Here is a 27,736-nt window from a genome sequence, read left to right on the forward strand (position 1 = left end):
TTTTGTGATCATTGCTAAATCTGAAGAAATGTAAAGAGGAAAAATAAAACAGATGCAGACCGAGACTGTTTGAGGTGAGGAAAAGGTGAGGAAAACCATTTCCAAACAGAAACGGGCCGAGTCTTTTCTGTACATTCCTGCAGAGTGTGTTTGTGTGCAGTGGGAGGGGTAGGGTGGAAAATACTGATAGTTGTACGCACATTGATTGGCCGAATCGAAAGGTTCCAGTGCTGTATCTGGTTATCATTCTCAATGCTTTGACGCACAGTTCCTTCCAGCAGACACTAAAATACAAAGGAATAGCACAGGTCTAGATGCAGCTGACCTGAAACAGCAGTGATAAAGCTGTTTTCCCTTTGGGGTACATCTTTTAGTTCTTATGGACACATGTCAGACTTAGAAAGTGTCTTCTGCAATCACCATCTGTTTGCGACTTTTCAAATTTGTGAGGAATCTAGAATTGAAGTCTAACAAGAAGGATTGTGGGAAAAGTGCAAAGTCAGAATCTGACCACAACTTACAACTCATTGCTCTGACCTCAGTGCTGTCCCCCCCTCCAGGCAAAGAACAATTTGTTGTTCAGCTTGGACGGCTGTGCTGGGGGATAAGCTGCATGTGAGATGCTAGCCTAGTGCTGTCTGGTTCAGTAGATTGTAGTGAACCGCCTTCTGAACACCATCATCCACCATCTCTGCGGAGCTGCACTGGGTTTAGCAAAGACAACTTTTCCTCTTGTAAAGAGAAAATGAACTGTCCATGATCCTCATGCATCTGATCCCTCTTATCAAAGGTCACGCTGGTGTTCAGAAGAATTTAGCAATGCTATCCATACTCAAGTGTTTTGAACAAATCAATTCCTAATCCATAGTTAGTCAAGAGAAATAAATATACATCTATGTATGTACAAAAGTGAGGTCATGTGAAATCTCGGTCATGCGACCAACACACTGACGTGACATTGTTCTTAGTTATCCATCCATCCATCCATTTTATTGTCTGCTGTCATGAGACAGCAGTAGATATCAGTGGGATGCATGGCTTAGATTAACATTTTAATCCAAAAGCCTGGATTATAGATTTGTATTTTATTCCCACCCACACTTTTCTAGCAGTGACTCCGTGTTGGATCTCAGTCAGGGATGTCTGTCCGGTGTTATTTTGAGGATATTCCTTATGGAAAGGTTCTCTGGGTTCTGGGTGACTGCTTTGAGACTAATTAACTCAAGCGTATTCGAACACGTCAGCACAACAGTACATCGCTGATGAACGGGCCCTGCATCATCATCATCATCGTCGTCATCTGCCTAATGGCTACTTGCGCTCATATGCACATCCGCGTGTGTGTGTGCACACACACTTGCAGCCCTCTCTCCTCCCATCAGTCACAACCTGCCCTAAAACGGATACCGCTGAAGTCACGTTTGGTATTGGAGGTGACGGCAGTGGGGTTTATTATTTCACGCTCACTTCATAGGCAAGTGCAGTTCACTCGCATCAGGCCTGCAGAATGTTAAGGCTTACATTAGTGGTTTTGCATTTGCATGTGTTTGCTCTTGAGTACTTGCCCTCCAGATAGAGCATATGCGTGTGACTCTAATTATGGGTTGTTTGAGTGCACTGCTGCCCCACTCAGTTCTTAGGGTTTGTTAAGAGGGGTGATACAGTTACCATGGATACTTTTACCCCATTGAGGGAGGTTCTGCATGAGATGCCGGGCTAAACGTTGATCCTAAATAGTCAGCGTCCAATTTTCTTGTCAACTTGTAGTATTTTTTTGCTCCATCGTACACAAGAACAACTCAAAAACTATAATTGTTTGAAAATTGCAACCTTTGAAACAATTCATATTTAGGTTGAGGTTGCAGTTGTGTTTTTGTTTTATCTCAGTCGTGCCTGTTAGCTATGGAGTGGGAACAACTGAGTGACCTTGGCTGATTTGAATAAAAACATGACAAGATGAGTCAACTGTTTGCCCTCTGGAGGAAGATGTTCTTTAGGCTTAAAGTCATAGCAGGAGGGGGAACTATACCAGGAGACATTTTCTATATTGTGCACAAGGATTTGTCTAGAAGCTGGAGTGGTTTCCTGCAAACAGGAAGTGGAGTGTTTTCCTGTGGGTGCTCCGGCTGCTCTTGCTTACATCCTGCCTCAGGCTATCAGAGAAGAGCAGGCACACTGACCTAAAGCATTGTCGGGATTTCACCTCACACTTGATGTCATCTCTGGACCTTCTACCTACACTGCTCAGTTTTATCTCAAAGGCAAAAATGACAGCCTTCTTGTACTCTTTTATCACTTTTTTTTTAGCGCCTACTTTATGAAGCATTCCTGTGATTCAGATGAAAGGAAGTCAGATGAAGAGAAATGCTGACTAATGGACCTCTGGACAACAGTTGCATTGGTGAAGCTGATAAAGAGCTTTTATTATGCTTCTTATAAAACTCCTTTTAGTCCAGAAATGTGATTTTATGGTGGATAAAGCTTATTTTCATGTTCGCGCCACCCTTATGCGAATAAATAGGTAGCTAGGTGCCTTTTAGACTCCCCTTACTCCTTATCCAATAAATATTCTCTGCACCCACATCTCTACATATTTGTGGCTTTTTCTGAGTCAGTGCAAGTTCAGAAGTGCTAATCAGCTGACTTTCTAAGGTGAGAAACTGGATGGCCTTACAGTGAGTTTTAAGATGTTTGTGGTTTGTGCTCCCTGCAGATCTTCATTATTAACTTCATCACTAAGATTTCCAGTCAGTGTGTTCTCCCAAAGAACTGGATTAGCCCTTCCTTTGAAGAGCCTGAGTGAGTTGTTATCATCTGTACTGGATTGTGTGTTATGGTGGGCCAGGCAGGGCCAAGCCACGCCGGCTGTGGCTCGAACAAAGAGGCCCTGTAGTGTTAGATCATGGCGTGTGTGTATGTGTGTGTAAGAAAGAGAGTGTTGGCTGCTTTGTTTCCCAGCCCTGGGCCTTACTGGCTGGAGCTCAAGTCTGACTAATATGGATGTATAAATACACCAGGCTGCCATCGGTTTGGTCGGCATCAAACGCACCATTGTTTCTCACAACTCTGTGACTTCACAGATAAACCTCGCGCTTTGTTCTCATCACGTGTATTTTTATTATTTCTGAACTTTAAAAAATGAGACACTCTTATTTGGCCAAAATATTCGTGATCTTTGCTTTTATTTGACAAAAATATCCAGGTTACATAATGTTTTGAGATAGTGTACCAATTGTCACGTAGCTGCAGATGTTATATTTACCGACATAAGAATCTATTTTCATTTCATGCAGTGTGAGCCCTCTCTTATCTAAAACACATTCTAATTAACTGTTGAAATTCATTCTTTCATATTAAACGACTTGCGCTCCATCACCTCTGCTTTCTGCCCTGCTTATGCCTCACACTCAATCAGCCATCCTGTTAATCATCCCTTCTCATCGCAGTGATTAATTACTATAATAATGTCATCTGAGAGTCCAAGCTTTCGTCCCAGAGGAGTAAATATTCTAAGCAGCCTCAGAGACGGAGGCGCCGTCCTAGTTGTCACTGTTTTAACAGATGCGGTCATCAGTACAGAATCTTTGGATAAAACGGGATTATGTCAAATAATGTCTGACTTCAGTCCAACCAAACCATCTTGGTTATCCATCACGTCAAACAGCAAAGTGAACTTTGATCCCTTTAAGTGTAACATGCGGTCTATTTGACCTAATATGTCACCCATTCAAACCTTTTCTATAAAAAAATGTAATCAGAGACTACTTTTTAATCTGTGTGCCTCCCATCTCTCTTGTGACTCACACACCTGACCTGTGGCCTCTTACCTGTGCCAGCAGGGCGACGCCCTCACAGCCCATGCTGTCCAATAACAGTGTGTGCGTGTTTAATGTCGATAGAGCTAAATCCAATTTGCAAGTCTTTGACATTGTCATGTTTTGCTTTTCACTTTGGATTGAGTTAAATGGTACGCATTTAATTGTGCGCCAAGAGGATGAAGAGTAAATGTCATCCTATACACTTTTATGCACTCTGTTGTATGTAGACAGTATGAGCAGCCTACAGCCTATAACTGTGTCTTGGTTCAACCCATAGTACAAGGACGAGGCCACCTGCCTGGTTGGTCACGTGACCCCAGCGCGCTGTTGTTTTCTCATGGTGTAGCCCCCGCTCTGTATGCCTGGACTGTTGGATGAATGAATAGATGAACGGATGGCTGAATATATCACAAAATTCTTTCGTGGAATGGATGTGTTTGGGAATGTCAGGGGGGAACTGGTTAAATGGGTCAAGTCCCCTCACACAATAGTGGCATTACTGTGGGAGTCAAAGGGGCAGACGAGGGGGGGGGGCTCAGATGTTCTCAATTATGGACATAAATGACATCCACAGAGAGCTGCTAAAGGGTTAATTGTTTATTGAGGCTAGACATTCGGGGCTTGTGTAGCAAAGGTCAGCGACCATGCTTGAGTTTAGGGTTCAGACCCAAGTGACATTAACCCAATGTTAGCGTCATTTATGTACAGTAAATACATCAGCAGGATTCGAGTTGGTACCAGTCAAACAATCAAATCCACCAGCTTCAGTTGTTGGAGCTCGTAAACGTCTGCCAGATGTCGAAACACCGCTCAAACGTTGATAACACTCATCCAACAGGATTTTACAACTCGAGCAAGACCAGGACAGTGTAAACAGAACGGGGTTTCACAGTAGTACATGTGTGAGTGTGCACGACGTGGTTTGTGATTGGCTAACACAACTGCTGGCTGGCAGCAGCAGACCGTCACCTTATAGAAGTAGACACTTCTTTGTTTTGACTGTGTTCAAACAACTGAGACAACGCAGTCCAAATCTTTGGCGACTTCAGTGGCATGCACTGAACTTTGAAAAGTTGGTCGATCATTTGCGTTTTGCTTTGAAAATGACCACAGTCACTTAATCTTTCAGTCATACTGATTATTTTTCTCTTTATTTACAAAAACTAGACCACCGTGTGTTCAGGAATATTGAACGTCCTCTTCTGATGCTGCTTTGCTGTGTGAACCGTACAGTCAGGCTAAAGGAGGCTGATAACAGTGATGACGGGGGTGTGGGTTTTGGGATTAGGTGATGATAAAGGAGTGAGCCTGTGTGATCGTCCTGATGATAGGATGGACAGATGACAGGTTGTGTCATTTTAAAGAGCTGATTATACACAGAAGTTGTAGTAAATGAGCACCCTGCCACATGTGGTGGTGTTCGTCTCCTCACCAGACTGTGCTCAGCATTCTGCCATCCACGGCTTTAGCATCACTCCAAGCAGGCAGACAGACAGGAAGTATGACAAAGCTGTGCTTTAAAGCTGGGGACAAAGTTTAATAAAATGTTTTTTGAGGTACAAATTCAGAAGCATCTGCTTTGTAAGTTTAAGCCTTACCACATTTTCTAGGTTTAATTGGGAGTAGTTGGCCATCGTGAATTAACGTCAGACTCTGACAGACTGGTAGATGCACAAATGAGCTAAAAAGGAAGCCTCTGATCAAAATGAATCTTCCATGAAGCGAAACATGTGTGATGTAACTGAATTATGGAATGAATGAAAGTTGGAGATAGCTGCCTTGCGCCGGTTTTATCTGCCATGAAGAGTCTGAGCTAAATACTTCCTCCACTTGATCTGTCACATGACCCAGCCAGGAATAATATTTGTATGTTGGCTACATCTTTTACACTCAGTTTTATTTCACATATGAACCCCCAGAGAGGTTAAGTTAGCCTTTCTCCCCTCCCTCTGGAGGTGTTGAGCTAACTGTGGTCATTTTTGAGGTTTTGCTCCCAAGTATTCAGTGTACAGCGATCAATACAGCAGCGCCGATCGGTGCTTCCTCAGTGTAGCCACACATTTGTCTCATGAAGCCTGCCCTCTTTGTAATGAGTAGCATTTTAGATTTTCACTAATGCGTAACAAGGCAGTCAGACTGCAACATCCCGCGACTCCCCTGAATTCAAAATTTTACGCTAACCTTCATTGAACTAGTTTTCCAAAGGTGAAGGTCATCATCACATTTTTGTGCCTCTGGCTTCCTGAAAATGTTGCTTTTTGTTTTGTGATGTTTCAGAGATGTGTATCTAAAAACGTATAAAAGTGAAGATTTGACCTTGACCTAGTTTTTCAAAGTCAAAGTAGTGATCCTAGTTTTCATCCCCTTGCCTTCCTGAATGTAACGCCTTTTGTTTAGTCTTTCTATCTTATCCAGTTAATGAGATATGTGCAAAAAAATGTACAAAAGTTGAAATTTGACCTTGACCAAGTTTTCTGAAGGTCATCATCTCATTTTCATCCCCTTTGCCACCTGAGTAATGTGCTTTTTGTTTCATCTGTCTATCTCTAACGGTTGTGGAGATATTTGGTGAACGGATGGACAGACGAACACACAAACACTGACAATTACAATACATCACCGCTTCACGGGATGTAATAAATTGTCATCCATATACTGATATGTTCCTTTTTGTGTTGCAGAGTGCAGCGATGGAGGAAACCGTCATATGGGAACAGCAAACTGTGACCCTTCACAGGGTAAGTGTTCACCTTTCTTCTCCTTTGTCTTTTTTCCCATCTTTGGCATTCCATGCTGCACTACATGCTGTATGTTCTTCAGTTTTCCCTCTCTGTTCCTCTCCTTTCCCTGTGTGTGTTGAGAGGGTCAGCTGCAGCAGCAGGATATGTAGAACTGAAACAATAGTCAAGGAACCCAGATGGCAGGAAGCAAAGCTAAGGAAGACAGAAATCAGCATCGGCTTCCTTGCTACTTCATTTCACTTCCTTCCTTTCGGCAACACAAACTTCTCCTTAACTCCAGGGAAAAAAGCGTCCAGGAAAGTTTCCCTCCGATGTTCATCCTGTGTCACATGTAGCTAAGATAGCTTTTACTGAACCTCGGTGGTTGGGTTAGGGTGGTGTGACAACTTACATCCATCACGTTCTCAATTCTAAACCATCTGCATGCTATTCAAAGCTCTATTCCTCCAGAGATATCAAGTCAATTTGTATGTCTACTGTCATGTGTGCAGATTATTTTATTTGACTTTGTTTTTGCGATGTTTAACTCTTATTAGTTAAAGTTGTTGTGCCTTGGGATTGTGTATAGCACCTGTCTAGACTGGCCTTCTTGCTGTAATCTAATTAACGGCAGCTTAAAGGAGGCTGGAGGATCGGCCCGGTGTGGCCTGAGGTTCTCTGGCTCGCTGACTTCCTGTGTTGTTGTGGTTGTATGATTTATCCGTTTACACCAGACAGCTTGCTCTTTTGATGCTTTCGGCGCAGCAGTCCCCAAAATCTTCATGGGAAGCAGTTGGATACTCAGCGGCGCCGTTTATAAATGTATAGACTTGTTCTCCCTTCCTCATACAACAACACAGATCGCATTGCATTATTTGACCTAAATAATATTCTACCTTATAATTAGCCTACAGAGAGCTTATTAGCCGTGTTTTTGTTATGAGCAAAGCCTGGGTCGGGTCTAATGTATTTTCCAGTCATTAATCGGTACGATGTGTGCCTGTTTACCATTGTCCAGGCCCCGGGTTTCGGGTTTGGTATCGCCATCTCAGGTGGGCGAGACAACCCCCATTTCCAGAGTGGAGAGACGTCCATTGTGATCTCTGATGTGCTGAAAGGAGGCCCTGCAGAGGGAATGCTACAGTAAGCTTCGACCGTTGCCAAAATTAATATTTGCACACAAAGGAATGAATTCAGCTTTTATTAAATTTGTCGTCAGTTTCAATTTATTCCCTAAATGTGTATTTTTTCATGAATTAGGTTGATTCGCATTGATTTTGAGCTAATCCTTGTGATTTCAGAGAAAATGACAGAGTGGTGATGGTCAATGCGGTCTCTATGGACAATGTGGAACATGCTTACGCTGTGCAGCAGCTTCGGAAGAGTGGCAAAAATGCAAAGATAGTAAGTTTGACACTGAAGATGTTTACAAAATCTGATTTTGTGTGAAATTAAGCAGCTACATTCTTTAGATATAAGATCTAAACAGCTTTTTTTCTCTGCTATCAGACAGAATATTTAATTCAAATATTAATGATTGTATATTAACGTCTCACGTGAGGAAGAACTGAATAATCTTTACCTGTCAAATCTTCCTTTCATTTCCCAGACTATTCGTCGTAAGAGGAAAGTTCAGATTCCTGTTTCCCGGGGAGGGGAAAGGGAGACAATGTCAGAGCACGAGGAAGAGGACAGTGATGAGGATGACTACGATCGGCGCGATGGCCGAAGCGGCTACGAAGGTGCAAGTGGAGGCACGGGCACCGGCAGGCGTCACGATCGCGAGCCCAGCGGCGCCAGCAGGCGGGATGCCTCTCGGGAGCGGAGCACCTCGCCACGCTCTGAACGGCGATCGCAAGCTTCCTCCGCTCTGCTCAGACCTGCCAAGGTCACCCTCGTCAAGTCCCGGAAAAATGAAGGTCGGCAACACAATGTCCACGGAGCTGTTAGCAGAACCCCTCACAAGGTCCTACTGTTGTAGATCTTAATTGTAGAGATGTTCTGTTAATATTACTTGGTCTTGCTTTTAAAGCAGAATACGGACTGCGGTTGGCCAGCCACATATTTGTGAAGGACATCTCCCCGGAGAGCCTTGCTGCTAGAGATGGAAACATTCAGGAGGGAGATGTCGTGCTGAAGGTGAGAGAAAAGAGGGTTAGCATGAATTGAAGTATGAGTGTTACAGGGAAACACGGATGAGTCGTTATTATAATAAATGTCAGGAAACTTTAATGTTGTTTCCAGAAGGACGGAGTTGGAGTGAAAGAGAGGGGGAGAGTATCAGGTATCTGTCACTGGTTTGCCGTTGTAATCGCTGGCAGAGGAAGATCACAGCTCATTAGTATGCAGGCTCACCAGCAGGAGTACCACACATCCCATTATTCGTTTGATTTTCAATCCGCTCCATCTGAGGAAAGGAAAATCCTCCTTCACAGTAAAGACACTCAAATAAAATCCAATTTATTGTGTGTCTTGTCCTGGAATGAGGCAAAAGTGATTGTTATTTGAAGACTAGTAGAAACAACTTCTGTTGAATATTATTGTATCACATGCGTATAGATAATATATGACCTAATATAACTTGTTAATGTATGTGTCTCTGATACTATACAGTTCTCTATGCTGATGACATCATTAGTTCTGTCATTAATCCACTCCTCTTCCTCTGGTAGATCAATGGCACGGTTACAGAGAACCTATCACTGATAGATGCCAAGAAGTTGATCGAGAGGTCAAAGGGCAAGTTGAAAATGGTGGTTCAGAGAGATGAGCGAGCTACGCTGCTCAACATTCCTGACCTTGATGACAGCATCCCATCCATGAATAATTCTGACAGAGACGGTGAGTTGACCTGTGGCGCCGTCTTGTTGTGGGAATAATTTAATGTAGCCTCTTATTTTAATGCCGTCTGGATTTATGTGATTGATTAAATTCTAACACGCATTTGATTTAAATTTCAGACATTTCAGAAATACATTCGCTGACATCAGACCATTCCAATCGATCCCAAGGGCGAGGCAGTCGATCGCGCTCGCCTGACAGGCCCGAACCGTCGGACCATCTCCGTCACTCACCTCGACTGATCAGCAATGGCAGGTAGGTGATGTACACACACACACACACACACACACACACACACACACACACACACACACACACACACACACACACACACACACACACACACACACACACACACACACACACACACACACACACACACAGCCATAGTCATATGTCCAGACTCTAATCACCGCCACTTCATACATCATGTTAACCCCCAGCGATTAGTGGGTGCTGAGTAAGCACCTTGCACCACTGATCAATAAATCAATACATACAGACACCCCCTCCCCACTGATTCTAAGTAAAGTCTTACCCTTGGGGGAGGAGTCAGGAAGAGAAGAGAGGAAGGTTTTCTTCATCTCCTGGCAGACTGTTTGGTGACTGGTCTGTTTTCTACTCAGGGACAAAATGCTTGGTGGTTTTTATATTTTAGACTGATTGCTCCCGACATTTCGTATAAAAGTATTCACATTTTTAAGTGTGTTTATGTCATGTGTTGTTTCTATAATTCACTGTTTTGCTTCAGTCAATTTTATTTTCATAACTTCATTTTGTTAGTTTATTACTGTATTTCTGTTTTATTTTTCTACACTTCAGTCAGGTTTTGATTTCTGTTTCATCTTATTTTAATTTTCACTGCTTCCAGCAATTCCTCACTTTTTCCCCTTTTTTATCTGGATAACCCTGCTGTGCTAATAAGAAGGAGTAATATGCACTGCTTCTGATTGGCTTTTCCTTTCCAGAACTAACTGAAGGCTCAACAGGTCTGACTGTCCCTGGGTTGTGACGTAATGGAATGCTATGCTATCTATTTAGGAGAGGGAAAAGGAATTTGACATACTTCCCACAGCACTTTCCCTTCAGCCAGATGGTTCGCTAAACCTGATTGGCTGCTGGGTTGAAAGGCATTGTTTTGGATAAGACACGGTGGTTTTGAATGGAGCAGATAATCATCCTCTCCGTGAACGCTAGCAGACGCCCTGGAGGCTTTCTGTGCTGTCTTTGAATTATCTAAACTCAAAATCCTTTTAGTAATGGTCCAACTTACCGATGCATTGGCGTGAGTAATTAATTTTTCTAAGGAAATATTAAATGTTAATTGTATGTTATTCTGTCAGTTAACAAGGACTGAATTTTCCTACGGGACACATCTAATCAGTTGCATCAGCTGTGTTTAATATTTTAAGGCCGGTGGAACCACACTGTAGACTCCTGGACTGTTCTGTGTTGTAGATGTAGTCTGTGCTGCACTCCCATTTCTTCATGATTTACCGGGTTGACGTCTCTCTGTACTCGTACTTTAAGGCTGTCATGTGAAGGGATTGAACAAAAGCTTCTGTCAAACGGCATTTGTCTGAAGCCTTCTTCTGTAGTGAGGAACAGCCGATTTAGGCCACAGTGTTTTCTTTACATCTCACTTTGCTGCTCTGTTTTCCTCGTCTCTCACACTCTTCATCCATCCACAACACACACTGAGTATGGATCTACATGTACTACATACATGTCGGCTATTGTAAAACACTTTGAAGGCTTTTTCTCTCTCACATGCACAGCATAGGAGTTTGCGCCCCGTAGGTGAAGTCTTTTATTTCACTTGTCTGTTTGTCATACGCTTCTACAGCAGCTCAAGAAGTGTATAAACCAGCCGTCAGGTGACCAGATTGGAATTCGACTGCTGCAGCAGAGCTTTTGTATTCTGCTGCCCGTAGCCCTGTCTGTCTCACTCTCGGTTGTTGCTGGTTTATCATCTTAACTCGACTGTTTTTTACTTCAGCCTTCGAAGTCGAGATGAGGAGCTCATACCCAAACCTGGTGCAGTGTCAACGCCGGTAAAAAGCTCAGACGACGGTGTGTTATCACAGGCCAGCGACCAGACCAGCTCCAGAGATGAGAAGCTCTTACCTCCACTGCCTGGTACGGACGCATCCCCCTTCAGCCCCCAGGGCTCAGATTCATGTAGTCCCTCCTGGTCACGTTAAAATCTCCTCGCTTGTTGTTCACCATCATCTCGTTCTTGTTTTGTAGAACCAAAGCCAGTTTACGCACAGCCTGGTCAGCCTGATGTGGATCTGCCCGTCAGCCCCTCTGATGCTCCAGTGCCCAGCGCCGCTCACGACGACAGCATCCTGAGGTAAATGCCTGGAATACTCTTATCTGAAGTGTTAGCAAAGCAGAGAATGATTTTGCTGACTTAAACCGTGTTTTCCTTCAGGCCAAGTATGAAGCTGGTGAAGTTCAAGAAAGGCGAGAGCGTCGGTCTGCGGTTAGCAGGAGGGAATGACGTGGGAATATTTGTCGCTGGAGTTTTGGAGGATAGTCCTGCGGCAAAGGAAGGGCTGGAAGAGGGAGACCAGATTCTCAGGGTACGATACGCTCCAGTTTTCAATACAGCTAACTTTCATTTTCTGACTTAGGATCTTTTTGTGCTGCAAAGATGGCCTCCAATTTCCTCCTGTCACTAGAGTTCTGCTAGTAACTTGTAAACATGTGATGTCAAAACACAAAGCGGATAGCTGCTAGTCTTTGTATTTAGAGCTGTTAAGTAGAAGTTATTTCTATTAACGCTACTCGTATGAAAGTGAGAAGAACATCTGGTGCTATTGTCATAACAGATGAGCGTTAGTCACCCACACAACCCGATAATCGTTGTTGAAACTATGTGATCACGTGGCCACAGTCGGTCTGTTTGTGTCTGAAGAAATATTAGCAGTACAGAACGAGGCTTCGCTCAGTCCGTGAGTCATTTCAGACCTCGTGTCGAAAGCCCTTGTTCTAACGCGGAGAAACAATCCAGTTCGTTCTTGCACTCTGACCCCAGAACAGTTGAGTTTCTGTTTCACTGAACAGTAGAGTGACATTGTTGGGATGATGGACGTCAGAGCTCTAACGTGTTCATACACCAGCAAAAGACTACATCTGTTGTGTTTCATTCTGCAGCTGTGTGTGTGTTTGTGTTTTTTACCCATGCATGAACATTCATGAACCACGTCTGATTGTTTATGTGATCCGCTTAATGAATTTGCTGCATGTCATCGCAGCATAGATGTGTTTTTTTAGTTGGCGTGTATTCTCTCTATTGTACAAAGATCTTAGAGACTTCCAGGACGTTGTTTTCCATCTTTAGGTGGTTTTCCTTTGGTCAGGGTGCGCTCTTGGAGATAAAGACATCAAGCCCTCTTTCTTTTCGGGGGAGGATAAAGGTGTCTTTCTGAGATTCGGTGATTCAGTCCATGTGTTTCTGGTTCCCCTGCGGCCCGTCAAGCAGAGTCAATAAACAGCATTATTGTGTTTGGGGCAGCAACAGGAGGTGAGGAGGAGGCTGCTGGATTGTTCAGGGAATACGTCTCTCTGCTTCTGTAGTGGAACAAGGTTTTTTTTTGCTTATTCTGTGAGAAATCAAATGAGTTCCAGCTGAAGAATGAAAAATTGTGTTGAAATTAGAAAAACAAGTGTGAAGAGATAAGTTCAGTGGCTTTAAACTATTATGATGCCTGCCTATGGGATAATGTTTTCAGTTGTGTCAGTCTGTTAACGCAATAGATTTCATAAAACTGGGTGGGAGGAGGTGGTGGGTTGAACATATTGCCGGGAAAACAACAGATGAAGGGGCAGATCAAGGGTTTTCATTTTTCTAGTTTGCAGATCAACTCCCTTTTGGCTTTCAGAAACTGGGTGCAGAGATTGAGCCTCTTGTAAACAACAGAGTGGGTCTGGGCAGATTGAGGAATTCTTTGCTCTTTCTGCTCTGAGCATTGTTACGCTTTTCTTTTCAAACCTTTGGATCTGTGAGACATCAACTGTCAGAATGCCAGGAATCCTGGGTGGAAACATTGAGGCTTGTTCTGAAGAAGAAATGTTCACGTTGTAGAGTGTGTCCGGATAAGAACAGACAATGAATCCCTTTCACGTCCTTTAATAGTCCGAGACGGGGCCTTTTCAGTTGGGCATAATCTACCTGATGGTGTATGGGGTCTGTGTTTATACACCATTCCTTTTATATCTTCTGTTCTGTATCTGCAGGTGAATAATGTGGATTTTGCCAACATCATCCGGGAAGAAGCGGTTCTATTTCTGCTGGATCTCCCAAGAGGAGAAGAAGTTACTATTTTGGCTCAGAAGAAGAAGGATGGTCAGTGATGAAGTCGAGTGTTTGTAGCGTAAACGCATCACGTATCAAAACCAACTCATCTGAAGCTTGGTTTAATCATTTCTGCTTCTTTTTTTTTTAGTGTATAGAAGAATCGTGGAATCAGACGTGGGCGACTCCTTCTACATTCGGACACATTTTGAATATGAAAAAGAGTCGCCTTACGGGCTGAGCTTCAACAAGGGCGAGGTGTTCCGTGTCGTAGACACGCTGTACAATGGGAAGCTGGGCTCCTGGCTTGCTATCCGGATTGGCAAGAACCATCAGGAAGTAGAAAGGGGCATCATTCCGAACAAAAACAGGTAGAAGTTTAAGTTCACGCCTCTTACCGGCACAGCTGGTTCTACACTACATTAATGGGCAAGGTGGAGACAAAGGAATGGAAGTGTGTACTCATTCAACCCGTTGTATTTTATAAGATGTAGCCTGAGGAATGTAAAGATAGTATGCTTAAAAGTATGTGTGTAAGGATAGTGTGCCTAAAAAATGTCTACAAGCCTAGATCAAGATCCACAGCGTTCCCCCAGGTTCTTCATCGTCCTGTCTCGTCCTTCTGTCCAGAGCTGAGCAGCTATCCAGCGTACAGTACACCCTCCCCAAGACACCAGGGGGTGACAGAGCAGATTTCTGGAGATTCCGAGGATTGCGGAGCTCCAAGAGGAATTTGCGGAAGAGCAGGGAGGACCTGTCAGCCCAGCCGGTCCAGACTAAATTCCCAGCCTATGAGAGGGTGGTGCTGAGGGAAGGTGAGGCTCATCTGTCCTGAGCAGCAACTGGAAACTCCTACATACCTTCAGGCTTCATCACAGATTTTCACCTTGGAGATAAGATAAACACATGTCGTTATGAACGATTCAGCAATAAATTATTGATATTAAAAAAAGTATGGTTTTGATTTAGAACTGTGTTTTTAAGTTGCGTAATGCTATCCTTTGGTGGTGTTCTTGTGCAGCTGGTTTCCTGAGGCCGGTGGTTATCTTTGGACCCATTGCAGACGTAGGCAGAGAGAAACTTGCAAGGGAAGAGCCGGACATTTTTGAATTAGCAAGTAAGTCATAAAGTACCCATTCCTTTTCCTCTTATGGTTTCATTCTGTCTTGTCTTTTTTGAAGGTGCCTCACAATTGATTCTCATAAAAATATGACATACATCACCAAATATATATATATAACTGGGCTTGCGCTAGCCATTCGCCAATTCGCCATAGGCGAAGTAAATTCCAGATTGGCTACAAGGTTTTTAGACTGTGTAGCCACAGTGGTGTTCTTATTTTTACGGAAAAAAGGCTAAAACTGTTTCGCTCGCTAGCGCCGCTATTTCCTCTAGTGCCGCTATTTCCGCCGGCGCCGCTGTTTCCGCATGCCGACGGAATTTAGCCGAAGCATGCCGACGGAAATAGCGGACGGAAATCGCCGAAGTGACCCGAACGTGATTATTAAATATGGACTCGGGTCATGACCTCCTCCCGTCCAATGAAAAACAAAGATTCTTTTTTTCTAAGCTAAACCCGCGAATTGGTGTACGACAAGGTGAGGACGATCGATTGAAAGAAAATGAGAATAGAGTGTTTTATAGTAGATTTTGCGTTAAAATTCTAATTGAACAACAAATGGTGAATGCTGAGAGGGGGTAGGAGTGGTGAGAGACCAATCAGAAGGTAAATGACAGATATTATCAATACTTTTTTGTAGTCTTATACTTTTGATCTCTTTGACCGGCAGGAATAACCAGCGATGCATGTAAATGTGTATTCACCTCGCTTGATATTTTATATGCCTTTTTAAATTCAAATGAAAAATCATTATCGAAATTAAAAAAAACTAAACTATGGCATACCAATGGTGTTGTCTAAGTCAAAGTTAAAATGTATTCTAGTCCAAGTAAAACTTACATTTAAACATTGAGTAATATTTTGTATGACTGTATCTTCACATAGTAAATGCAAGTTTTCAATTGTTGAATCTCACATTTATTCCTGCATAAAGTAGGATAGAAATAAAGATAGTTTAGCTTGAACTGTTGACTTTAGTGTATTTTTGTAGGTAAACTGAACAGAAGATTTTGCCCTCAGAATGCAGGAAAACAACCACATTTTCTAAAAAATTGCCCGGGGGCCCCGATCCCCCATGCGGGGGGCTGTCCCCCCCACACACCCCTATGGCAAGTGTGGTTTTACAACCCCCAACAATTGAAAGCCTGCATTCACTATGTGAAGATACAGTCTTACAAAATATTAATTAATGTTTACTTGTAAGTTTTATTTGGACTACAAGACATTTTAACTTTGACTTAGACACTTTTATTTTAATAAATTTGATTCTTGGTATTAATCAATGTTTACTTGTAAGTTTTACTTGCTATTACAGCAAGCCGCTGTCTTGGACAGAGAATTTGGCTTTTTGTGGCTTACTCAATTCTTTTACACTGAGCCACAGTGGCTTATTCATACTAGCTCTTAGTGCAAGCTCAGTATAGGAGAGTAAATAATGACCATCAGTGCGTGTATAATTTTACGGCAGCGATGCAGACACACATCACCTCCTGTATAGAAATCATTCAGTATTTAATGCCTCTCTTTACGGAACTGAATGTATCACCAACGTCTGATTGGAGCACATTACTGATGCAGTCACACTTTTCATTTGTCTCTCAGCAAGTGAACCCAGGGATGCAGGAACTGACCAGAAAAGCTCCGGCATAATTCGCCTGCACACCATCAAGCAGATCATTGACCGGGTGAGAGCTGCTTCATCTGCACATACATTTAAATCTTCAGGGAAAGCGTTGCAGTGTTTCATGATATGTTGGGGCAATGATAAGATGGCTGCACTCCACAATGACATGTGCAGCTCACTGCTGCCCTCTGGTGTCCATGTGGTTGTAAACACATGATCAAAAAACGATCCTGTTTTCTTTACATTTGGCTTTCTGTGTTTAAAGGACAAACACGCGGTGCTGGACATCACCCCTAACGCCGTGGACCGTCTGAACTACGCCCAGTGGTATCCCATTGTGGTGTTCCTCAACCCCGACACCAAGCAGGGCGTCAAGAACATGAGGACCCGCCTGTGCCCCGAGTCGAGGAAGAGCGCCAGAAAGCTCTATGACCGAGCCCTGAAACTGAGGAAGAATAACCACCACCTTTTCACCAGTGAGTATGGAGGGAAGCAAAAGGTCTGCAGATGAAGCTTTTTCAGTGCTGACTGCCCCTTGTAGAGCTCTCTCACACCCTTTTCCCAGCATGCACTCTTTTTAGTCAAGGTATGTGATGTATCCAGGTTCTAGAGTATCCATTACTGATAAAGATATTGATGCCCTAGAGATCATTAATATGTACTCGTGTACAGTCTGTACTGTATGTGAATTCTTCACATAGTGAGTCCAAACAGTAATCACACACGTTGTGTCCATACACCTTCATCCACCGGGTATCGCTCCACCAGGTCATGGTAGTTTCATCTTCATTTACAAACCTTAAAAAGGAGGCAGGTTGTTTCTGAGTTAACTTTAATGAGGATTCACCAAAACAATCTTCACACATGTGGATTTTTATCACAGTTCTTGTCAAAGACAGGAGATTATTTTTCTTTCTCCTTATGATTGTGTGTGAGAGAGTCTTCCTCCTGCTGCGTGTCTTCATCCTCGTGATCGACTTCCATCTGTTATTCAAGAACACCTTTTAATCACAGTTGAGCAGCATAGAAATATGAGCCGAGAGAGAAACTCCCCAGAGCAGTTTACATGGAGCCATTTAAAGACACGATGTCAGTTTTGTAAATCATTTTGAACCTGTGGATTAAAGTGTGCGCCTAAGTGGACGCTTCACTTCTGATGCTGTAAATGTTTGATTAAATTGCTTTGATGGGAGAGACGTTTTATGTCTGCTGCTCTTTGTGCATTCAGCGACCATTAACCTGAACAGCATGAACGACGGTTGGTTCGGAGCGCTGAAGGAGACGATCCAGCAGCAGCAGAACCAACTGGTTTGGGTTTCAGAGGGCAAGGTAAAGAAAACCAACGTTTCCCTCCAGTCGCGTACGAGAATCGACGTTTCCTCACGCCGTCTCTCGCCGCCTTTCTTCCCCCAGGCTGACGGCGCAGGTGAGGATGACCTAGACATCCACGACGACCGCCTCTCCTACCTGTCGGCGCCGGGCAGCGAGTATTCCATGTACAGCACCGACAGCCGCCACACGTCCGACTACGAGGACACCGACACGGAGGGCGGAGCTTACACCGACCAGGAGCTGGACGAAACGCTGAATGACGACGTGGGTCCGCCTGCGGAGCTGGCCATCACTCGCTCTTCAGAGCCCGTTCGCGAGGACCCGCCCGTCATTCAGGAGCCTCCCGGATACGCCGGTTATCAGCACACGGTGCAGCCGGACCCCCTGAACCGAATCGACCCGGCTGGATTCAAGGCACCCGTCCCGCAGCAGGTAGCGTTTCTGAGGGCGGCACGTCTTCCCTGTTGTCTGGAGGACGTGGTGTGCGTTAGGAGGGTTTTTTGGAGGCGCTATTGAAGCTCTTTTTTAATTCATTTTTATTCTGTATATGTATTGTTAGACAATAATATCAGTGGAAAAGTGAAACCAGGCATTCATGACCATATATGAGTATTACATCATATAAATATATATAGCGAGAGACAGATCCGTATTTATTATATATACTCAATCTATTTGCCTTCATGTGATTGTCGAATGATTTTTGTGAGCATATTTTTTAATGTAGGACATTTATTGATACTCTTGAACTCAAGCTGTCTCATTGGTGTGACTGTTGATGCCAACGGGAAAAGAAACTCTGGCCCTCGCCTGTGTACACCTCTACCTTTTCATTTTTTAAATCTGTGATTCAGACTGTGACGCTACAACCTCAGAAAGTATTATGTGCATGTTGGAAACTCCAGTGTTTAATCCATTGTACCTGTGAAATGTATCGATCGACGTCTGATTGGCAAATCGAAACGTCTTGTCTTCTCAACATGTGCGAAAAAAACCCAGCAACTTTGTTGTAACCGCAGTATTAAAATCAAATTAGTATACTCTAATAATGAAAAGTTGTCTTGCTGCTAATTCCTAACCCTCACGTGCCATTGGTTAATCTACAGCTATTCATTAAATGTGATTGGCTGTTGGGAAATGAGGGGCAGGTCGCTGTCGGAGGGGTCTTGAGGTCGTAGCACTTGTTAAGACTGCGTCATGGCGTGTCAGCGCATTATTAAACATTTCTGAACCACTTCACAGAAAGCAGAGGCAGCGGCCATCCCTAGTGTGCCCCCGCAGCCTGGGCCCCCGGCTGAGACGGGGCCCTCTGCCGTTGACGTTACTGTAAAAACTGTAGGGGGCCCGAGCCCCGATGAGGCTCCAGCTGCTCCCCAAAGCCAGCCGAGCCCCATCCTGGAGGCTGGCTTGGTTAGGAGGCCCACGCCTGAGCTAGCCCCTCAGAGCTTCCCACCAGAACCTCCACAGTCGGGCCGGGCCAGTTCAGAACCAAAGGTATCCATCTGATCCGGGGCCCGCTCAGCTAGGGCCGACCTGGCTGAGCTCCTGTGCCGCTGCTGCCTGTCTGCCTACCTCCCTGCTGCCGCCATGCTTCTCTTTCCTACCGCCCTGCATGTCTGCTGACACCACAACGCTGCCCAGAACAGACTTGTGTGTATGTGTGTGTGCGTGTGTGCGTGTGTGTGTGTGTGTGTGTGTGAGCGCATGTGCCAAAGTACAATAAAATGCTGGTAAACAACAGTGAGTCTGAGCCGTCGCTGCAGCTACGCTCCTCCTGGAGGATCAGCTGACCCTGCAGCGCTCACTGTTGCTTGCCCCTTTTTTGCATGGCTGAAACTCGTTTGCCTCGTTCTGTCGATCACTAGCTGTAGATCTGTTTGTGTGTATTTTTCAGTGCAGATTGAATGGATGGTTTTGTTGTAAAAGTAGCCATTACTTCTCCGGTCACGCTATCAAACCTTAAAAAAAGCGTCTTTCACACTCCGACGGAGGATTAATGGTTACTTCTCAAACATCAGGATTTTGTCATTGTTTTCCAGACGGTTGCTCTGTAGTAGTGATGCTAAACATGAGTGTGGATATTTAAGTTGTCTTTATGATGCCATCAAGACAGTGGGACACATTTTCCCTTGTGGAAACCTCGGTGGGGACAAATTGTCTTGGAGACATTGTTCTACGAATAGCTAATGTTCAGTCTTTGCACCACCGGACAAGAAAAATGGTTCCCATTGTTTTGCTGCATTTCTTTCATTGCGTCTGTTTAATTTTTTTTTTTTTTTTGGGTTTGGTAAACTATAATGTTGTTTAATCTACAGTGAGAGTGATTTCTGTTTGATGTACTATCTGACCAGTAACCCCTTCCTCTCAGTTTTCTCTATTTCAGGTCTTTCTCCTTCTCCTTTCCTCTGCTGCGATTCATTTTCACGAAGTCGTTTTAATATCCTCCTTTGCTCTTGCTTTACTCACATCTTCTCTTTTGTATTGTTTCTGTATTCTTTCATGCTGATGTGGGCGTCTGAACGTTTTCTTTGTTTTGTATTTGTTCGGTAGATGTTTCCGAAGGATCCATACGCCGTGGACAACACGGGGAGAATCGGTCACAGCATGAAGCCTGTGTCCTACAACCCGCCACAGGGATACCACCCCGACCAGCCAAGCAGAGATTACGACCACCCTCCCAGTCGGTATGACATCAGCGGTGGCGGCGGAGGTGGTTACCCAGAACCAAAGTACCGTAACTATGACTCCAACCCACCCTATGAGAACAGCGTGCCTCACTACGACCACGAGCCGTGGAATCCTTACAACCAGCCCATCTCTACTGCCAACTCCCACGGCTACGATCCCCGTTTGGCTTACAGCGACGGGCCCGACTCCCAGTACACTCCCCCCCTTCGCTATGACGAGCCCCCGCCTCAGCAAGGATTCGATGGACGGCCTCGCTACGGTAAACCGACCGGTTCGGGGCCGGTCCGTTACGACGATCCTCTGCCTCCTGCTCCAGCGCCTGACTTGAACTATGACCAAGAGTCTCACCTTAGCCCGTACCCATCAGCTGGTCGGTCCCCAGAACCCCCGGCCCACCGGCCCGCCTACAACCAGGGGCCAACACTACAACCAAAGACCCACAGACCTCAGCAGTATGACCCTATCCCAGTGAACTCTGAACCCGGCCTCACACCTCCTCCGAAAGCCGAGCCCATCTCACCTTCCCCCGTGGACTCTCCAAAGCCGACCCCCTCCAGAGAGGAGCAGCAGGAAGACCCTGCCATGAGGCCCCAGTCTGTCCTGACCCGGGTCAAGATGTTCGAGAACAAACGCTCTGTGTCCGTGGACAGAGCCAGAGATGCAGGAGACTCATCCGGGAACAAGGTAAGAAACCTGGAAGCTGCAGGTGGACGTGAGCTTCGACGTTTACATCAGGAACTAGAAAACAAGCTCTAAAAACATCTACATTAGAAGCACTGATCCTCCTTTGTGCTGCAGGCGGCTGACATACCCTTGAAAACAGGGGGGGTGATGCCTAAAGCCAATTCTTTGAGCAACTTGGATCAAGAGAAGACATTTAGGTGAGTCTACACTGACGATGTTATGTTATTAGTCTCTAACATCCATCACTTTGCATCGTAAACTCCGCCTGTCTGTTCTAGCCACCAACCCAGAGTCCCGGGGCCCCAGAAGCCTCAGACCAGCGTCCCTGACGACATCGTGCGCTCCAACCACTATGACCCCGATGAGGACGAGGACTACTACAGGAAACAGCTGTCCTACTTTGACAAGCTCCAGGCCGGGCCCAACAAACCCCAAGCACAAGTGACCCACAACTACCCCAGGTGACGTTCACCCCCGTCCTCGTTCACAGGCGTTCTAAGAAGAGGGAGCATGTTGCTTCTGAGGCTTCACAAATGTTTTTTGTGATGCAGGACGGAGTCGCTGGAGAAACCAAGTCCCGTGATGAAAAAGTACGAACCTGTTCCTCAGGTGACGCCTTCCCTGCCACCAGCCACGCCGCCCAAACCGGCGGTCGAGAGTAAGAATTCTGTAAAATGAGCGTTAATGGTTGCGTACAAATGCCGCGTCTGCGTTCTGTTACTGATCCTCGGGGTTCTTCCACAGCAAAGCCTCCTTCCCACGAGGAAACTGTCCAGACCAACTTCCTGCCACACAAGAGTTTCCCTGAGAAGTCTCCGGTTAACGGCACCGGCGAGCACCCGCCGAAGCCGATGACGAACGCCGGGGCTGCTCCGCCCTCCAGCTACAACCGCTACACCCCCAAGCCTTTCACCACGTCAGCCAAACCGTTCGCGCGCATGTTCGACAGCCCCAAGTTCAATCACAACCTGCTGCCCAATGACAAGCCTGACGCGGCCCCCAAGGTGAGTGGCGGAGAACTGTCGTGTGATTGGACCGCAGCCCTCCTTCTTCTTTGTTGCTTTTAAATAATCAAGTCTGATAAATGTCACTTTCTTTTGTTTGGAGCAGAGCCGTAGCGACAGTCCCGTGAAGCCCCATGTGCCCCCCCAACCTCAGAACACGGACCACGACAGCGGTTTGGACACTTTCACTCGCACCATGGACCACCGCTCCAAACACCAGCACAACAACATCAACGCCACGCCCAAGGCCATCCCAGTCAGGTAAGGAACTGCGTCCAGAGTCAAGATCTGTCATGGCGTGCAAGAGTTTGATGATAACCCCCCACCCCCACCCACAGCCCCTCTGCCCTGGATGACGATGAGGATGAGGAGGAAGGCCACACGGTGGTGGCGACGGCTCGAGGCATCTTCAACGCCAACGGCGGCGTCCTGAGCTCCATTGAGACGGGCGTCAGCATAATCATCCCACAGGGCGCCATCCCAGAGGGGGTGGAGCAGGAGATCTACTTCAAGGTCTGCAGAGACAACAGCATCCTACCCCCCTTGGACAAGGAGAAAGGTGACGGGCAAGCCGGGCGGAGGGAGGCGGCAAGCGGCGGCGCTGGAGCGTGTCTCTAACGCGTTGTGTTTGTGTTGACAGGAGAGACGCTGCTCAGTCCTCTGGTGATGTGTGGACCTCACGGCCTCAAGTTCTTGAAGCCGGTGGAGCTGCGCCTACCCCACTGTGCGTCAATGACCCCTGATGGTTGGTCTTTTGCTCTAAAATCCTCCGACTCCTCGTCGGGTACGCTGCGCTCTGTTCTTCAGGGGTCGTTTGGGCTGGCTGTGTGACCATAACGTTTACTGTTGGTTCGTTTTTGACCCCCAGCTTCGGTTCTCTGCTCTGAAAAACAAAACAAGTGAAATATGAAGATGATGAATTCGATCTCACCCTGAGAGTCAAGCTGGGGGTTAAAATCTTTCTTTTTTAGGGGGGAGGGGGGGTTGGATTCATGTTCATGTTCATTCTGGTTAAATCACTCATTCATTCTGTGATTCACTGCCTCACTGCTTTCCTTCATTTCCTGTTCGGATCGTTAATCTTTGTTTTTTCCTCCTCTCTTTCTTTGCTTTCACCTTCCTCTGTTTCCATTAACCATTCACGCCCCAGACACCTGGATCTGCACCCATTTGATTTGATCAGGAATCATGATCATGCATGCTTCATTGCCCCGGAGTGATTGTTCTTCTCACATAGCCACCCAAATATTGACCTGGACAACAGCTTCTATTGATCCGTTGGAATCTCGGCGCTGACATCTGATAATGTTTGTGAAAGGCTGGTAAACAAAGACGTCTTGTTTTCAAGTACTCAAGATTTGGATCTCTGGATCCAGATTGTAGAGTCCTTAAAAGTCGCCTACTAGCTGATGCTTAGTTTGTAATTTGTTGCGTTTAGCAAAGGAGATGATGGACAGTGTACCGGTATTTAGCAGAGAAATCATAAAGAGCACGGATCATTTAGATTAGCGGTCTCCAACCTTTCTTGCGCCACAGACCGGTTTCATCTAAGACAATATTTTCATGCACCGGTCCTCATTTGCTCGATAATTGTTAATGACGCCAGGACAGCTGTAGTCTAATAATAAATCATCCGCAGTGGTTTTATGTAAAATGTAGACATCAACGGACAATAAACAAAGTTTTTTCATAAATTGATAATCAACATCTCTAAACAAAATAATTGTAAGAAATAATTATATTAAAAATTCAAATCAAGTGACTGCACTGATGAGGTTTATTTTGAAATATAGCGACTTACAATCACATAATCAACAACAGGGTGAACAAGTCAATCAAATAATATTCATTACAATAATGAGAATTAGTGGTTGGGGACCGCTGATCTTGGAGTAACGGTAGACAATGACACCTGAAGTGTGTCCATGACCTCCGGTTTACTCCACAGTTTGGTTTTCTTTTACAGTCACTGCAGAAAATCCCGCTTCACAAAGACAGGAGGTTGGAAATGGAAACAGGGTTTTTGATACTTTTCGGGTGATCTCAGGATAATCTGCCTTGACTTTAATCCAGAACACTGGCGCAGTTGTGGGTGCATAATTCAGGGGTAATGGCTTCAAACCTGTCACGTGACAGAGACCTGTCAAGCAAGTCCCATGACCAGGTACCGTCGCGACCCGGTGGTTGGGGACAACTGACGTAGACAGATGTAACAGAGAATTGGGTAATTTTTCAAAATAAAACATCTTTCAGACTCCGAAACACATAAAACGGAAGCAATGTAAATTATTTTTTCCCTCTGTGCAGCCTGGTACCTAATGACCCACAGACCGGTCCGCGGCCCAGGGCTTGGGGACCACTGGTTTAGATCTCAAAAACAACACAATGACGAGTTTACAGTGAATCATTATTTAACGAGTTTGAACATTTGGGTTATTGAGCGTTAGAGAAGTTGAAGTCTTGCTTTAAACTTTGAGATAGTTTTTTATTGCCGTCCTTCTCCCACCAGGTCTTCAAAGATGGTGGTCATTTTGGCCGCCGTCAGGATTAGCTGCTAATTAACCTCATTTTCAGGATGAGACTGTGGGCGCTGAATGAGATGTGAGCTCGCGACGTTGTCCCACTGAATTGTGGGAGGATTATGGGGTGGCGGCGTAATCCTCTTACTGCTCAGCGAGGCCACTCACTAGCCGCCTCCTTCCTCCTCGGTATCCTCCTGCTTCTCTCTCCTCTGCGTCTCCTTCCTCTCCTCAGTTCACAAGCAGCTCTCTGATCTAATAACTGTTAACATTTAAATCACTTTGACATCTAATATTTCAGCTGCTATCATTAAACTCCTTGTTTAGAGTAAACTGATATAAACAAAGCAGGTTTTAATGTCACTGTTTTTTTTATTGTTGAAAGATCTTTATTTAAATTGAGTTTGAAGGTTTAATCATTTGACAAATTCTCAGATTCCAGTTTGTTCGTTTCATTAGCCGATGAGTTCCGCTCTTCACCAGCAGGTGGTGCAAAAACCCACAGAAAACAATCTCTTATTTTAGCTCCTGACCTGAGGTTCTGCCTTTTTTCCTCTGTTTTCTATTATCTTACTGAAATGTATTTGCTTTTTCTTACCCTGTCAAACATGTCAATGCAACCCATTGAATCCTGGGAAATAAACACAGAATTTTTTCCATCTTTATCCTCAATTGGAGGAAAAATGTCCACCTACGTCCTGTTGACCCCCAGACTAAACGTGTGGATTTACTTTTCCACCTGAATCGGGTTTTATTTACCCGTCGCTCAGATGTGGACGGATGTCCCGTCCCGGCTTGAGTCAGCTCGCGGCACGTGAGCTGACTCTACCTCCTCTTATTGATCACTGGAACGTTCTGCTGGCAAAAACCTCCATGTTTATTATTGCAATTACACTCAGGCCTCAGAGCGTCTGAGGTTGAATTTACGGTCAACGGGAGGCTCGAGACATTCAATAAAAACATGAAATTGCTTTTACGACGTTCTCTTGTTGCGTTGCTTGAACAAAGGCCACAAAATTGTTCAATTCTGTGTCTGAATAAATCTTTTATTTTTTAAATCACTCATCATCCCTTCTGCTTCTCTACAGGTGATCCAAAGAACTGGCAGAATAAGTCCCTCCCTGGGGACCCCAACTACCTGGTGGGCGCCAACTGTGTGTCGGTGCTCATCGACCACTTTTAAGGACGGAGCGGCGGGGGAGGCGATGTTACTGAATGTGAAGCCGTGGGTGATAAATGAAGACGACGGACACACAATACACACACACACTCCAAACACACATAACCGACACTCAATGGAGTATGAAGAAGAGCCAGTCAGCGCTGTTTACCGCACCGATGGATGAAGGCCTGATGGCGATGAGCATCAGTTTAATGCCCCCCCCCCCCCCCCAAGTTGAAGTTTGATGTGAAATGCATGCTCCATGCTAGGATTGACCCTTTATATAAGTATATATAAAGAAGTGTTTAATGTAATTTTTACATTGATATAGATGGATCGTGAGGCGACATACGTGCTTCAGGACTGTTGGTATATAAATGCTGTATATGCGTACAGTATATGTGGCGCTGTAGAGATCGATAAAACTCTCGACTTCCGTGACCAAACTCAATAAAAAAAAAAGAAGGATCCCGTTTTTCCACGTCGAGGGGATTTGAATGAAGGCTGAGACCGACGTGAAATTAAACCGGCGAAGGCGACGTTTGCTTGCATCAGTCGGAGGAGTCGGCTGAACGCAAGCTGGACTTGAACCCAAGCAGCAAACCTTTAGAGACGTTCTTCTTCCACAGCCGCCGCCTCTTCCTCCTCCTCCTCGTAGCTTTGACTCCTCACCAAGTACCTCTCGTCTCCGGCCTGAGGGAGATCTATGCATGTTCTTGACTCAGGTCCAGTAGCTCCTCGGTTCCTCCCTCCTATCTACTCCTTTTCTTCACCCTTCTTCTCTGCACTCACACACACAAATAAGCAGCGATGCCTTACCTGCAGATTATTCACTTTTCGTTCAGCAAACCAATAACTTATAAATTATGGTATGCCATTTTTGAAGAGCCCGCTGTATAAAGAATCTTGGGTTCCGCACACAGTAACAGTTGATAAAGGATAACAGATGTGGTCTTTATCTGATATGCATTCCTTCAGAAGAGAAACGAACGATGTAAATAAAGCTAGCATTGCCTTGTTTCTTTTGTTTGTAAATGAACTTTTTTTTTTTAATGTCCTTTTCTTTTTTCTATAAAACCTAGAGAAAACATGTTTTAAAAATGTTGAAAGTGAACGTGGTTATCTTTGTATTCTGGACATACCTTCGAGCCTTGGAACTTGGAACCCAACAGTGATGTATCGCAGCTTTTTTCTATGGATATATTTCCACCGTGTCACCGTCACAAACCACGGGACTTTTTATCGCCTCTTAAACCATCAGGAATTCGCTTTGGGCTGAATTACATTTAAAACATGTTTTTTTTTTTGAAGGGCGTGCTCTCAAAGTGTCCCCTCACTTGTTTGTGATACTGGATGCTGTATCGTGTGCCCTTAAATGTATTTTTGTACTAATAGACAATATATTACTTATGGCACAACAGTACTGTTTTATTTTTAGATGTAACACAGCTTTAATTGGATATTAGCTCTTCACGTGTGGCTGACTTTTTTTTCTCCTCTGCAACACAATTTCAAGTATTCCACTGTATTGATAAATAAAATAATTTTGAAAGTAAAGCCGTGGGTTCTTTTTGTTCCTTCTAGTGATTGCTACTCATCAACTCTTATTTCATCATCTTTTGATGCAGCAGTTCATCGTTGATTAAACATGACTGGAAAATAGCAAAAGAATATCAGGAAAGCAAAGATGAACATTTCGAATTTATTTAGAAGCAGCCTTGAGTTTTAAATGTAAATTTTATTTTGTAATACCTTTTTAAAAAAAAAAAAGACACTGGGAGTCTGTTCAGAACATCTGAACAGGAATTGGATCTTTTAACCACTTCTTTCCGGACAGATGTGCCCCATTATCTGTTAGTCTGGAGAACACCTGAGCGCAGGTAGACAGCGTGCCTTTGCGAATGAGTCCAGATTTTTGTAT

General features: G+C 44.8%; 1 protein-coding gene across 9 annotated transcripts in view; it reads left to right on the top strand.

The window, feature by feature from the left end:
- Positions 1–27,372, top strand: part of tjp1a (tight junction protein 1a) — a 67,439-nt gene extending 40,067 nt beyond the window's left edge. For 2 of the 9 annotated variants that reach the window (XM_068314482.1, XM_068314535.1), the window contains 28 exons: positions 6,500–6,556; positions 7,557–7,681; positions 7,840–7,942; positions 8,148–8,457; positions 8,571–8,677; positions 9,211–9,379; positions 9,499–9,634; positions 11,379–11,518; positions 11,630–11,735; positions 11,817–11,967; positions 13,625–13,733; positions 13,834–14,053; positions 14,313–14,497; positions 14,704–14,799; positions 16,405–16,487; positions 16,692–16,902; positions 17,655–17,755; positions 17,840–18,190; positions 19,001–19,252; positions 20,309–21,130; positions 21,245–21,327; positions 21,409–21,591; positions 21,682–21,788; positions 21,875–22,134; positions 22,241–22,395; positions 22,473–22,693; positions 22,775–22,918; positions 25,742–27,372. In XM_068314482.1, coding sequence (XP_068170583.1) covers positions 6,500–6,556; positions 7,557–7,681; positions 7,840–7,942; positions 8,148–8,457; positions 8,571–8,677; positions 9,211–9,379; positions 9,499–9,634; positions 11,379–11,518; positions 11,630–11,735; positions 11,817–11,967; positions 13,625–13,733; positions 13,834–14,053; positions 14,313–14,497; positions 14,704–14,799; positions 16,405–16,487; positions 16,692–16,902; positions 17,655–17,755; positions 17,840–18,190; positions 19,001–19,252; positions 20,309–21,130; positions 21,245–21,327; positions 21,409–21,591; positions 21,682–21,788; positions 21,875–22,134; positions 22,241–22,395; positions 22,473–22,693; positions 22,775–22,918; positions 25,742–25,836 — 5,082 coding nt within the window. In that variant the 3' untranslated portion in view covers positions 25,837–27,372. The other 7 variants (XM_068314505.1, XM_068314488.1, XM_068314553.1 and 4 more) reach the window with 7 other exon arrangements.
- Positions 27,373–27,736: the final 364 nt, after the last annotated feature.

Source organism: Antennarius striatus, chromosome 1, assembly GCF_040054535.1.
Source record: "Antennarius striatus isolate MH-2024 chromosome 1, ASM4005453v1, whole genome shotgun sequence".
Lineage (NCBI taxonomy): Eukaryota > Metazoa > Chordata > Actinopteri > Lophiiformes > Antennariidae > Antennarius > Antennarius striatus.